Here is a 14,901-nt window from a genome sequence, read left to right as displayed (position 1 = left end):
GACATCAAGAAATTCTTGGAAGCAAACAAGAACAGAGATACAACATATTCAATTTTCTGGAATAATATGAAGGCAGTTTTAAGAGGAAAGTTTATAATACTGAGTTCCTACATTTAAGAAAATAGAAAGCTCCTAAATAAATAATCTAATATTATACCTCAAGGTCCTAGAGAAGGAAGAACAAACTCATTTGAAAATCAGTAGAATACAGAAAATAAGTATGATCAAGGACGAAATTAATGTATTTGAGAATAAAAAGCAATACAAAGTAGCAAAGCAAAAAATAGTTGGTTGTGAAAACACAAACACAATTGATAAAACCTTAATCAACTAGCCAAAAGTAAAAAAAAAAAAAGACTCAAATCAACAAAATTAGAGCTATATAAAAGGAGATATTACCAAACACAAAAATAACTAGGTAATTTTTAATTTTCCAAGATTTTATGTATGCTTTTAAACTATTAACAAATGTTTAGAAGACAAACTGTCTAAACTGACTGTAGTCATTCTGAGAACTGGTAGAGGACATGCTATTAAAATATCAGCATTAAGGGGAAATACCGGGGAATGATACTGGCCAAATTATATTGCTATATTTTGTGCACATAGGGATACGTAACAATGAATCTCAACAATATCTATAATTTCAATATACCAATTAAAAGTATAGAAAAATCAGCATAGTTTTTAGATTCCAAAATGGAGAAAAAGTGCTACCACAAAAAAAAAAAAAAGAAAGAAAGCGAAGTGATAAAGAATGTTGAAGGAGAGCTAGTATAAAAAGAAAAACACAAATATGTAGACTTCCCAAATATGATTATTAAAGAATATATGTAACCAAAAGTTTTAAAAATTGAAACTAATACAACAGAGTATTCTTGAACAAGATACAGTGATAAACGTGGATAATGTTCTCAGTTTCACTTTGATTTCTCTGCTATAAACATGTATGGATTTCAAAAGGAAAGAGTTCCTAACTTTCAATAAACATTTTTAGCTATCTTCGAGATATCACTGGATTATAGGCAGAATCATTTTTTCCCTTCTACATTAATTATGATTAGGTTTGGATGTGTATCACACACGCAAATTCCAGGTACTCCACTTAAATCTGCTGGGGAATTTTAAATAAACTCATTTGTGATACTGCTCTCCTTAATCACATTTTTTACTCACTTATATTTTTATCTGATAACATCAAGCCCAAGATGAGGAATGCTTACAGGATAGTGAGAAATTAGTAGGTGGTGATAGGCTGTGTTATAGGGTAAGTATGGTATCATCAATCTTTTGTAGTCATTTTTATAACAATTTATTGAAATGTAACTCATATATTACAATATTAACCTTTCTCGTGTATAAAATCCAGTAGTTTCTAGTGTATCGATGAAATTCTATGCCCATTACTATTTTAACTGGAGACTGCTTTCACCACCACTGCAAACATAGCTCATACACGTTAGCAGTCCCATCCAGCACCCACCACCCACAGCCCCTAGCAGACCAGAAGCTACTTTCTGTCATGAGAAATCTGCCTATTTTCGATACTTTATATCATACCATGCATGGTCTTTTCTGTCTGCTTTCTTTCATTTAGAGTGTTTCAGGCCCATCCACAATGTGCTACATCTTAGTGCTTATTTCCCTTTTGTGGAAGAATAATGCTTCCTTATATCAAAATGCTACATTTTGCTTGTCATCAATGAATGGACATTTTGCATGACTTTCGCTGTCTGGTCTTATGACCATAGCAGCACTGAACATTCATACACAAAAACAATGTGCGTGTGTGTTTTCATTTCCTGTGGGTATGTATGCAGCAGTAAAATTGCTGGGTGACATGGTAACTTTTTGTTTCATAAGATGAAGACGTAATGAACTGTTTTCCTAACAGTTGGTGCCAGTTTTTCAGTCTTAATGGCAATGGATGAGGGGTCACATTTTTTCCCACTCTTTTCAACACTTGTTTTCGTCTCAACTTTTGATCATAACCTTCTTAATGGATGTGGAATGTTTTCTTGCTTTGCTTTTGAATGAAATTTCCTTAATAATTAATCATGAGAAACGTATTTGCAGAGCCTTATTGATCATTTGTATATATCACATAGAAAAATATTCATTGAAGTCCTCCAGATGTTTTTTGATTGGGTTATTTGTTCTTTCCCTTGTTAAATTTGAATATATTTTTATGTATACCAACTACACTTTTTTATTTTACTAGTATCCAGTAAATTTAATATACATTAAACGAATTTTTCTGCCAGTGCTATGGTGCACACCTGTAATCCCAGTGGCTTAGGAGGCTGAGGAAGGAGGATCTTGAGTTCAAAGCAAGCCTCAGCAACTTAGTGGGACCCTGTCTCTAATAAAATATTTTTAAAAAGGGGCTGGGAATGTGGCTCAATGGTTAAGTGCCCTGGGTTCAATCTCTGGTACAAAAAAAAAAATTTTTTCTATTCTGTGTGTTTTCCCCAAAACACCTTCTTTTTCTCATTATACATGGACTGAATGCCTTTTTTTTATTATTTCATTATAGTTAACATAATATTGGGGTTCAATTTGGCATAATTACACAATCATGGAATATCATTTGCTCTAATTCATTCCCCAATTTTTATGTTTCTCCTCCCTGTTTCCTTTCCTCTATTAATCTTTCTCTTCTTTATGTTTTTTTTAATTAGTGCATTATGGATATACATAAATATAAAATCCCCTGAGGTATACTTATACATGTACCCAGGAAATTTGGTCAGATCCATTCCACTGTCTCTCCCTTTTCCTGTCCCATCTTCTACCACCTCAATCCCCTTCCTCTTCTCCACTGATCCTTTTCTCTGTTTTCATGATATCCCTCCTTCACTCCACCCTCCATTTTTTCTTTATTTTGGTATAGCTTCCACATATAAGAGAAAATATTTGACCCTTGTCTCTGGCTTATTTCACTTAGCATGGCGTTCTCCAATTCCAGAATCAATTTCTTAATGGTGTTCTCTAAAGAACTATTTTGAAAATGTTTTCATGATATCCAACTTATAATTTTTTTCTATTTTAGCTCCAGGTTTTGGCATTTTATCTAAGAAACCATCATCAAATCTTAGGCCACAGTGACTTAGTCTTTTTTAAAATTGCTATAATGTCTTATATTTAATTCTATTATCCATTTTGAGTTAATGTTTGTGGTTGGTATGAAAAGAGGTACAAATTAATTCCTTCTATCTAATTATACAAATACCATTGCAATGAAGGAGAGGAGGCTAATCTCCATTGTTCAAAACTAGAAGAAACTTACTTCATGATTTCTATGTACTAATCATACTTATTTTCATATACCAATTTAACTTTCTACAAAAATATCTGTATTTATGTATATCTATCTTTATGTGAGAATATTTGTAGGACACTTACATGCCAATGTGTAATAAATATGTACATGTGGATTTTACATTAGTATAGCTCCTAAATTCTATGAGGTTTATAAATATATGTAAATGTGAGTTAATATTCTAGGCATAAAATAAACAGCATTCTGCATATATTTTCATATTAATGGGTTAGAAATATAAATGACTATAAAATTTTGGTTACCTTTCCAATAATTTATTTATGCATTCAAATGGTTCAAAATTATGAAAAAATAGATATACTTCTACTGTCATAATTCTGAAAATTTGCAGGCAATGTATTATTGAAATATTTGCTAGCTATCAGATTCCATAATGGAGAAAGAGCTCTATTAAAAAGAAGAGTCATTAAGTACCTTGAAAAATGCAACCTATTATAAAGGAGTAAAAATATATAGAACTTATTAAATATGATTACAGGAGAAAGCATATAATCAAAAGTTTTAATAACTGAAGAGAATGTAGACCATATAATATAATCTATCCATTGGTACTGTGATAAACTTGGATAATGATTCCATACAGAGGTTTTATTTTTCATTTCTCTGATACAAACATTTTTAATTTCAAAAGAGAACAGTTCCCTACTTATCCTTAGCATGTTTAGTGTCTATTGGGATATCACTGGAGTGAACTTTAGGCAGAATCACTTTTTTAACTTCTCTACTATTTATGATAGATATGAATAGTCTCTTTCTCTCTCTCTCTCTCTCTCTCTCTCTCTCTCTCTCTCTCACACACACACACACACACACACACACACACACACGCACTCACTCCACATTGCTTTAGATCAGAAGAGTCAGGGGTGGTTCTATGACTCCTCACAGACAGAATCTTTTTACATTATTGCTCTACTCTTCTACATAGAGCTACTATCTGTTGTCTCTCTTATTGTCTGCATATCCCTCCTTCATCTCTACAACCTAACCTTCAGAAACATATGAAAGGAGAAGGGAATGTCCCCTTATTTGAAGGACACTCAGAAGAAGTATTGGACTTCACCTCTACCTATATCCCTTTCATAAGGACTTAGTCACAAGAAAAATCCCCCAGCACAAAGGACTGAGTAATGCTTTGTGTATTTAGATGGTTGTGTGACACGTTGAGACTCAGAACATTTATTATTGAGGAACAGGGGGAATGGATGTCAGAAATGACTAAAAATTTCTTCCACACTTTGATAAGTATATTACACTGTAGGTGACTTAATTTTGTTCTCTCTAGAATTTGACATTTGGTTTTAGCTCTGTATCTAAGAGGAATAATAATAATAGTAAATGTGATTCAAATAAAATGTGCAATTCATACACAAAAAATGTAATAATTTGATAGTCATTATACCTATTAGAAGGTGCATGTTGTGCTGAGTGGAGCAATCCTTATAATGTCTGAACAATTTTGTACTCATTCATTTTTGTCTTCTTGTCTTCTTGTCTTCTTTCTCACAGTTTCTGTATCCTGAGGTAGTTTCCTGACTTCATCCTGACTTTTCAGATTTACGCTCTTTGCCATGACAAACATGAGTGTTTAATTCCCATGCATTTGTCACCACTCTCGGTTATAATCAGGCAGAGCTCTGGTTCATCACACATACTACGATAATGATGCTGTGTGTGAAATATATATATATATATATATCTTTTTTACCATCAATGGATGCTCATGGATACCATACTTTTAAAAATTGTCAAATTCTGGAGAACAAAATTGTTATCTTGCACTGCACACTATTTCTAGTTCTAAAGTATTATTATTATTGATGAACAATGTTTATTATGGGGTTTATCAATTATTCTATGTTGTTAGCCTTGAAAATTTAATTTGTTGACTTTAGCAACTTGCAAAAATACCTTTCAATAACAGATTAAAACTTCACATCTAGTAATTTTCAAAAGTATTCTAAAGTAAATTTAATAAAATTTACTGTAGTTATTTCAAAAACTTTATCGTTTAATGAATATTGAATAATACATTAAATGTAATTTTATTTTGAAACAAAAGAGGTTAGTAAGAGCATAATTCCTTTAACACATGTTTTTATTGTTCTTCCACTCTTCCCTTTCAGTTTGAGAAGGAAAAAAGTGTTCATCTCTCTTTGTTACCAATTCCTCATGAATTTTTGGCAATATCTGAAATACTTTAAAATTATATTTTCAGATTAAGATCTATTCAGTTACCACATTAAAATACTCCAAGAATTGCTGGTTATGAATTTATCATAATATCTAGCTGCAATTAGTAGTAGTCAATGAAAATAAAATCTTTCAAACCTTATAAGCATTTGTGGCTTTTCCCTGATTTCTCCTTGCAAGAAATCACTTTCGACAATTCCTTCAATGTATTTCTCAAAATTTTCTGAAATTTCCAATTTTTACGTTATGTCATGAAACTCACTAGAGCTCTATCGTTATCTTTCACAGTCTTGTATGTAATGAATTACACCTACATGACAATATTAAACATTTGAGAAGCAAAGTGGAAAAGGGAAATTCTAATGTTTGATGTTCTCCAGAGTAGGCACTTGTGAGATGAGATTCCAGTGGGAGGTCATTATCATTGTTTGTTCCTAATCGTAGTCTCATTATCTATCTATACCCAGCATATAAAATAATCACCTGGGCCAATTTTGCACAGCCAAGTGACTTTGGGCATGAGCTTTAGCATAGATCAGTATTAGTGACTCAAAGATACCTGTCACCTCCTCACACCATCAATGTTATTTTCCCTCCAGAGCAACGGAGATGAAAAAAATTGGCAACACCGAACTCTCTGGAAAGAAGGAGTGGTATGTCTGAATCTCAGACCTCAACTTTTAAAGCCTTAGACTCTTCTTCTGCAGTCTCTTTCTCAGTGTCAACAGAGATGCACAAGGCATTTATCTCTCTCTTCCTGTCCTATTTGTAAGAGCCACACCCCCTGGGGAGCACAGATTCCTTATCATCTCCCTGCAGTCTAAAATCATGGCAAAAACTTCTCTGTTTGCTCATTTCTACTCAGGGAGTGTGAAGACTTTGTTCATATATTTTAAATCTGTGCTAACTTACCTCAAAGCTTCTTGCAATGATCTTAGTGATCACACTTTTACTGAGACTTGTTACATGAAAGCAATTGTGACTGCAGTATATTGAATTTACAATTTAGGGCAGAACAAAAGCTGGTAAATGACTTTTAATTTATTAGAATTAAGTACATGCAACATGTAAATATAAGAAACATTTGGGAGTACATAGAAAATGGTATGATTAATGGTGTTTCACTATTATAGGCCTTAACTAAACTTCCTCTAGTATTAAAGATTTAGTACATTAACAATGATAGGTAAAGAGGAAAAAAATAAAGGATAATTCTGAAAAAGGAGCCTACCAAACATCCTTTTGTAGAATAGCCACATTCTGACATTTGTTGGGACATAAAAAGAAGAAAACTTTTCTTTTTGCTTCCAGATATACCAGTCTTTGAGTGACATACATACAAGTTTGCACTTTAATTGAGACAATAGAAAATATTGACAATATAAGACTTTAACACTCATTAAAAAATTTAAATCTCTGTATTATCATGTGTTTTTATGCAGGAGGGAGTAGCAACTATACTGTGGGACAAACAAAAACCAAAAATCCTCCAGCGAAATGAAAATGAAAATGTGGGCTAATGAGAGACATTTCAGAGACACTAAATGATTTAAGTAGTAAATAACATTGCCTTTTGTTATTTTTTATTGGGATTCAGGAACTGTGCATTGTTGAATTCAATTTTCACAAGAGGCAGATGCTGACATTTCTGATTTTCAGAGACTTGGATAGTGGGAATAATTTTTCTACGGTCACACAAAAAATATGGGTTTGAGATAAAATTTGAAACTATGTCTAATCTAATATCAGGACCTATAGAATTATATAATCATGAAGTAACAGAATAGATTTTAAAGATTATTTAATGTTCTAATATTCTCATTCATCACATGCATGTCCTTTAATCTTCAAAATTGTTAGGTGTCCTCCTGTAACATTTCTGGCTGTAAGAAAACCAAAGTATATTTGACTGTTGGAATATTCTTGGTTGTAAAACCACACATTGAAACCCATAGTTTTAAGAAATTAACTTTACCTCACTCTTTTGAAGATGTGTACAATGAGTCCAAATCAAAATTTCTTCAATACAGCAGTATTTTGAATATTTGGATGAAATTGTATTTTACTATGCTAGTAATAATCCCAATTATTTCAGTCATTCTTCAAATGACAAGATTTTTCCATCTTTTTTTCTGAAGTTATCTGGTTTTTCTATATGTCATATAAAATGTTGTGTTCTAAATGTTGCTACAGCATGAAGACTCATTGTTTTCTATGATGTATTTATATCTTTGCATGTGAAAACTAAAGATATTGGTATTTTGAGAATCCACATCTCAACATTGATTAGTATTGAATTTGGTCTAAAATTTGTAATTATATTTCATGTTTGCTCTGCTAATCCATGTGCCTTATGTCTTTAAATTCTATAGAGAGTTCATGCAAAGTACATGAATATAAAAAGTGACCAGTTAATGGTCATCTAGTGTTTGTCTTCCAATACTCTTCTCATATTTGGGGAATATGAGGAGTTTTCAGATCTCTATCAGTTCAACCAAGAAGTCCAATTATTATAGAGCAGACATAACCCACTGCTCCTCTGGCCAGAATGGTGGAATTCATGATATAAAGGTGTATGATCATGCTTATCCACAGGGAATATTCAGATTAGCACAGGAGGGGATGTAGTCTCACTCTTGGAACAGGAAATAAGACAGAAAGATGCTGTCTGCCAAACAGTTTCTTGTGCTCTTAGGTGGTAGGACTGGGTGAAGAAACTCGAGGCACAGAGTACCAGTTTCAGATGAAGATATTGTATGGATAGCTGCCCTGTCCTTCCACAATTTTGAGTTGGAATTCTAGTAAGGAAAATAAATCAATAAAACTATTACTTTTATAGACTATGAATGCTACCTTAATAAATGATGGAATGTATCAAGTGTTCTCAAATGAAAATTTAACAATTATACCATTTAATATGGTTGGCATTAATATAGTGTATAGAATATGAGATGGAATGAACAGAGTTCTCAAATTCACCTTCCTTCAAACAGAGATAAAAATACAAAAATAGTGTGTTTTTCTTTGAAAGCTTATGAATACTTTAATTTTAAACTCCATCATGTCTGTAATTCCTTCTCAGATCTAGCAGAATCATTGGCTGACCCAGAGAAGCAGAAGCACAGGATATCTTGGATTATGTACTTCCTCTAATAAGGGCTAAAATGATAATCCCCAGAGATCTCCCCTACCCACTCACACACATGCATACATGTGCACACACACAGATGGGCATGAAAGTTCAGTTGTTTTCTCTTTTTGAAAATTTAACAGGATAATGGAGACTGCAAATCATTCCACAGTGACTGAGTTCATCCTGGCTGGACTCTCAAAGGAGCCAGAACTCCAGCTGCCCCTTTTCCTCCTCTTCCTAGGAATCTACATGTTCACAGTGCTGGGGAACCTGGGCATGATCACACTGATTGGGCTCAGCTCTCACCTGCACACCCCCATGTACTTTTTCCTCAGCAATCTCTCCTTCATTGACCTCTGTCATTCCACTGTCATTACCCCTAAAATGCTGGTGAACTTTGTGGTGCAGAAGAACATCATCTCCTACCCTGAATGCATGACTCAGCTCTACTTCTTTCTCATTTTTGCCATCTCAGAGTGTCACATGTTGGCTGCAATGGCCTATGACCGCTATGTGGCCATCTGTAGCCCCTTGCTGTATGGTGTCATCATGTCCCATTGCCTCTGCTTCTGGCTCACAGTGGGAGTTTACATTTTGGGTGTCATCGGGTCTACAATTCACACAGTCTTCATGTTGAGACTTCTCTTGTGCAAGACTAATGTGATTAATCATTATTTCTGTGATCTCTTTCCACTCTTGGAGCTATCCTGCTCCAGCATCTACATCAATGAGTTATTGGTTCTTTTCTTAAGTGCCTTTAACATTGTGACTCCTGCCTTAACCATCCTTAGCTCCTACATCTTCATCATTGCCAGCATCCTGCACATTCGCTCCTCTGAGGGCAGAGTCAAAGCCTTCAGCACCTGCAGCTCCCACATCTCAGCTGTTGCTCTCTTCTTTGGATCTGCTGCGTTCATGTACCTGCAGCCATCGTCAGTCAGCTCCATGGACCAAGGGAAAGTGTCCTCTGTGTTTTATACAACTGTTGTGCCCATGCTGAACCCCCTGATCTACAGCCTGAGGAATAAGGATGTCAAATCTGCCCTGAAGAAAATTCTGAATAGGTAAGCAGGTTCATGAATAAAGTCAGTGTTGTATTTTCACATAGAAACACACCTTTGGTTTGCCTAGACATGTAATTTGATAGTTTTTTTTTCAATTTTTTGGAATATATGTTATGTTTTCCTATTCATATATGAAAATTGTCCTTTAGTTCACTTTCTTTGAACTTAGATTGCAATAGCTGAAGAAATATGACAAAAATTCTTGAGACTTAAAGAAGTTCTGTGTAATTTCTAACTAACAATATGATAGTGATGAAGATGATGATGATAGTAACATATATTTTTGTTACTTGATTCTTTGAAAAATCAAGAATTGTGCCTAGAACTTTAACTGAATATTTAAATGTAGTATTTTCAGTAATCCCTCATAGAGATCCTTAGTATTATTCCCATTTTAAATATATAAAAAAAAATTGAAGTTCACTCATTTGAGTGAATGTCCAGGGACTTGAACATAAGAAATGATTGAGCTTAGAATGTTTGGCTCCAGGATCTCTGATGTGAGTTGAATCCAGGTAACTAAAAGTAGGTTTAAGGCCTCCCTCCTAACCAGCAAACATCCACCACTTCTGCCTAACAGTATTGCTTCTTTCTGGATAACTTCAGTGATATTTCACTTAATATAATAAAAACAATAAAAATATCAAACACCTAAACTGATGAAAGAAAAATAGAGCGAAACCATGTACACGCCACTGCCTTCTCTAGACCCTTGTCTACAATTTCATTATACCCCATCAAACCTGCTTTCCTGATTTTAGGGGCATATAGCATAGATGTGTTTTGTTAGCTCAAGCAGGCTGCAAGATTAGGGTTAATTTCTGCAAATTTGATGTCATTGACCATTGTTTCTGTGATCTCCCCCTCCCCCTAAAGCTCTCTCAACCTAAAATCTATGTTAACAAATGGCTAATTCTATGTTTTGGTTCTCTTAACATCTTTGTCCAAATCCTAATCATCCTTAGTTGAATATCTTCATCATTGCCAGCAACCTGCTTGTTCAGTCTACTAAGGGCAAGTCCAAAGCCCGTACCATGTGAGGCTCTCACAAGCTGGTGCCTGTGGGCTTTTGGGGTCTGCAGCATTCACGTATCCACCTATATCATTGTTAAGCTCTATGGATCAAGGAAATTGGTACTCTGCAGTTTATGTTATTATTATTCCCATCCTGAATCTCCTTTATTCTACAGACTGAAGAATAAAGATGTGAATATTTCATGAAGATAAGAAAACATTGTGAAAATAAATAAGGGGAAAAGATTTACTAAACCAACATCACTATTTGATTTTTTGAATGGATCTATTTCATCTTTCTACATCTGTCAATGTTTTGGTGGGATTCCACTGATATTATTTCTTTTCCTCATGACCTTCCTATGTCATTTTCCATGTGAGCTTTCATCTTACAAGTGTCACTGAGACACAGATTAGAAGAAATACTAGGAATGATATGGACAAACAAATAAATTACAACCAACCCGAATGCTTTACCTCTGTTCTTCTGTGCAATTGCTCTAAATTCAGTTCAGTTCTAAGCCATAATAAAAATACCATCTTCCAACAGTGATTACAAATGTTTTCTAATCTCTCCATATAAAAATATTTTAAAAAATCATAGCTGTATGCCAGTCTTAATTTCTAGTTTGTGCACATTTTTGGCCTGGCTTATACCTCCACATATATCATTTTGCCATCCACCTTATTTTTGTTTACTGAGGCAACCTAATCAGAACTTTAGAGTTTGAGTTCCAGGTATATGAACATGCTGTGATTGTGTTTTCTAATATACCCCCTGCTTTGTCCTTTGTTCTTCCAGTGTGTACTTGCCTTCTTATTGTCTAGTTGTGCTGGATTCTATTGTTAGGAAGGCTCCTTTGTACATACAGTTCACTACCATACCCTCAGGACCTGGGCACTTCCTGCAATCCAGTAGGTCCTCGATGATTTTCTTGTTTCTTATGAAATATTTATAGGAAAACCATATAAACCATATATATACTATATCATGCCTCATTAATATCCATTAATGTCTCATTAATAAAGTAGCCATATATGTCTTACTTCTACTATGTTTAACTTGAAAGAATTCTTCAAGGATTCATAAGGCAATGATGGTTTTTAAATCTATTTCACACAAAGATTTTGAAGTAGTAGTCCTGAGCTCCTTCTGTGGTCAACCAATCCCAGAACAATTGTAACTTTTGAATACTCCTTTATCAACAACCAAAAGGCCCTGAAGCAATACATATTTTTGTTTCATTTTTGTTCATGTGTCATGAACATGTGAAAAAAATTATAGGTATGTTTGACACATGATCAATCAACTTAGCAGATTTTGTTGTAGAGTGATGAACTCAGTTCAGTCTGAACCCCCATAATTTTCTATACCCAAAATGGAACATAACATCACGGGTACTAGTAAATTGTATGATATAGAAAAAACACAATGAAGTTGCTTAAAAAAGGAGACAAAGCATTAGACTTTTAGGTATAATAATGTGCATTACTATAGACAGAAGATATATTTTATTTGTATTTCTTTAGGAAGGGACTAAATTGCTTTGATCACATTGCAGGTAATATAGTCTATTTTGTCTACATTTACAGATGTGATGTCTTCTTCCATACTGTAGTTTGTCCACACCTTTGTTTAAATAGAATGCAGGTGAATGAACATAATTCTACAGGGGTATGCCCTGGACGTGCTAAAATTGTGCCACATATCAAATTGAGCACACTAAGGAGGGTGAGCCTCTTTGCCTGTAGAAATTCTCAATCACTGGTGGGGTTTATAAATCTGAACCTAGGAGGACCCTACTGTTAATCTATTTTTTTTTACTTAAAGTTGAGGAAACTTATTTCTATAAACTATTGGAATATTTACTATGATGATTGTAAATCAGGATATTGAATGAAAATTTGTACCAGAATCTGTCTTAGAAAAATGTACCTCTTAAGGCTATAGGGACTTAAAGTTACTACCTAAGGAAATTCATCTGTGAAAATCAACCTATTTTCCCATATTTTCCCTCTATGGTGTCTTAGAAAAATGGCTCCTTTTAGCTTATACTGTTTGTGATAATCATATGATCATTTGAATGTTTGTTCTTTATATTTACCTTGTTTAAATGACTATAAGCTCCAATAGGACAGAGAGCGAACACTCAAATATTTATTGACAATTATACCAGACTCCTCTGGTTTCCCATGTCATGTTCTCTTGGGATTCCTTTCATTTGAGGAGACATGAGGCATAGTTTTATTACTGTGCTGTCTGAGACCCAGCTTGCATTGAGGTTGCTTCACTTCAAATGTACAGCATGAGCTTTTCACTTTCAATTTGGAACCTTCTTCATACTCCTGGTGCCCACTTGGTCTTTGTACAAGTCAGCCCATTAATTCTTACCCTTGTGGTTCACCCTACCCTGAGTCCTGGAGACTGTGTAAGAACACTGCACCCTCCTATCCCTCTAGGCAGCCATCTTGGAAAACACTACCTCTGCTCCCAGGAGGAGGAGGCTTAATTGAGTCCCCATGGCCCATAGCAGCACCTCATGCCACCATTGCAATGTTAGCTTTTCCTTCCCCTAACAATCTGTAGAAACTATTTAAAAATCAACAGATGAAAGTACCACATTACACAATAATTTTAAGTATTTCAAGTAAATTCAATTAAAAAATGATATCACAATTATTATCTTAAAATTATGTTTGTGAATATTTTGTATAAGAATGTTCAATATAAATTTATTTCCAAACAACTTAATCTTCAGATGAACACAAAATAATTTCTATAATACATTTCTTTTTCCTCAATATTTATTTTTTATTTCAAGAAGAAACAGAAGTCATCATCTTTCATTGATTAGCTCCTTAAGAACTCCTGACATGTTTATGGCAATGTTGAGCAGATGCTTTTATTTAGTTCTCTACTTAAAATTTTCCAGATTTCTGCAATTTTTTTTTCCTGTGTTGTCGAGTATCAAACCCAGGACTTTGTGCATATGAAGCAAATGCTGTATCATTGAGTTACACCCAAACCCTGGCATTCCTATCTTATGAATAAATCACAATATTCAATATGGTTAGTGAAGGTCAATGAAAATAAAAACATGCAAATCTTGCATAGTGTATTGGTTGCTAGGGCTGTTGTGATTAACTATTATACCCTGAGTGACTTAAAACAATTGAAACTTTTTTTTTAAGTACTCAAGACTACAAATCTGGAATTAAGTATCAGATAGGGCCCTAAAGGAAATTTTGTTCTATGTCTCTCTCTTAGCTTCTAATGATTATCCTTAATTCACTTTTATTTATTTTTTTATTCATTTTAGTTTTCTTTTTCAAAATTTTTAAAATTTTCTAATAAGTTATACATGATAGTAGAATGCATTTTGACACATTGTACATAAATCGAGCACCCATTTTATTTATTGATAATAATACAATAGTGAAAATGATGTAACAATTATAATAATCATAATTATTGAGATTTTTGAAAGAACTTTGTTCATGATAATTGCATTATTCTACCCCTATATAATATTTACATTAACCAAGTAATAATATACTGAAATCATTCTCTTTGTGAAATCAAAGCTTAGAGAGTTAATATAATCTGACCAGGGTCCCAAACATAATATGCAATCATGCTTCACAACCAAATCAGGAAGTTTGGCTCTAGTAGTGGTGATTTTACTTACAGTGTGTTCTGACCTATGGAATTGTGGGCACACTTTAGGACTCCCCAAACACTCCCTTCTGTGCACTGAGTATTCTTATTTCCCTGTAGGACCATGTTACTGTAATCTGAATATCCTTTTTGCTATATTTACTTTTATTTCTTGATCAAATTAAAGTAATGTAAATATTTCACATCTGGTGTGATCAAAGCAAAGTGGAGAACTGTGGTCTTTTCCTTATACAGACTCAACTGTAATAGATGATTGAAATCTTATGCATAAATGCATCTCATGCAACCTTGTCATATTTTTAGAACAGTCATGATATGGCAGTTCGAGTCAACTGCTCTTGAGTCCCACAGATCCTGCTATGCTACAACATGTCTGTATGGTTCATGTTCTTTTCTCCCATAATTTTCATGAGAAAATGTCAACTTTTTTTTCTGAACATATACTGACTTACTTAGAATGCAAATTATAAATAGT

At 33.8% G+C, this 14,901-nt stretch overlaps 1 protein-coding gene across 3 annotated transcripts; it reads left to right on the top strand.

Moving 5' to 3' along the window:
• Nucleotides 1-4,040: 4,040 nt before the first annotated feature.
• LOC124958536 (putative olfactory receptor 8G3) lies at nucleotides 4,041-9,737 on the top strand. 3 transcript variants are annotated; one of them, XM_047516663.1, is made up of 2 exons: nucleotides 4,041-4,056; nucleotides 8,824-9,737. In XM_047516663.1, exon 2 carries the CDS (start codon nucleotides 8,919-8,921, stop codon nucleotides 9,735-9,737), a length of 819 nt encoding a protein of 272 aa, XP_047372619.1. In that variant the 5' UTR covers nucleotides 4,041-4,056; nucleotides 8,824-8,918. The 3 variants fall into 3 exon arrangements, with proteins under 3 accessions (XP_047372619.1, XP_047372618.1, XP_047372617.1); XM_047516662.1 differs by lacking the exon at nucleotides 4,041-4,056 and adding an exon at nucleotides 4,286-4,297 and having other exon boundaries at nucleotides 8,820-9,737; XM_047516661.1 differs by lacking the exon at nucleotides 4,041-4,056 and having other exon boundaries at nucleotides 8,814-9,737.
• The last annotated feature ends 5,164 nt before the right edge of the window (nucleotides 9,738-14,901 follow it).

Source organism: Sciurus carolinensis, chromosome 11, assembly GCF_902686445.1.
Source record: "Sciurus carolinensis chromosome 11, mSciCar1.2, whole genome shotgun sequence".
Classification (NCBI taxonomy): Eukaryota; Metazoa; Chordata; class Mammalia; order Rodentia; family Sciuridae; genus Sciurus; species Sciurus carolinensis.
The sequence above is the reverse complement of the archived record's forward strand: the minus strand, read 5'-3'. Positions and strand labels throughout refer to the sequence as shown.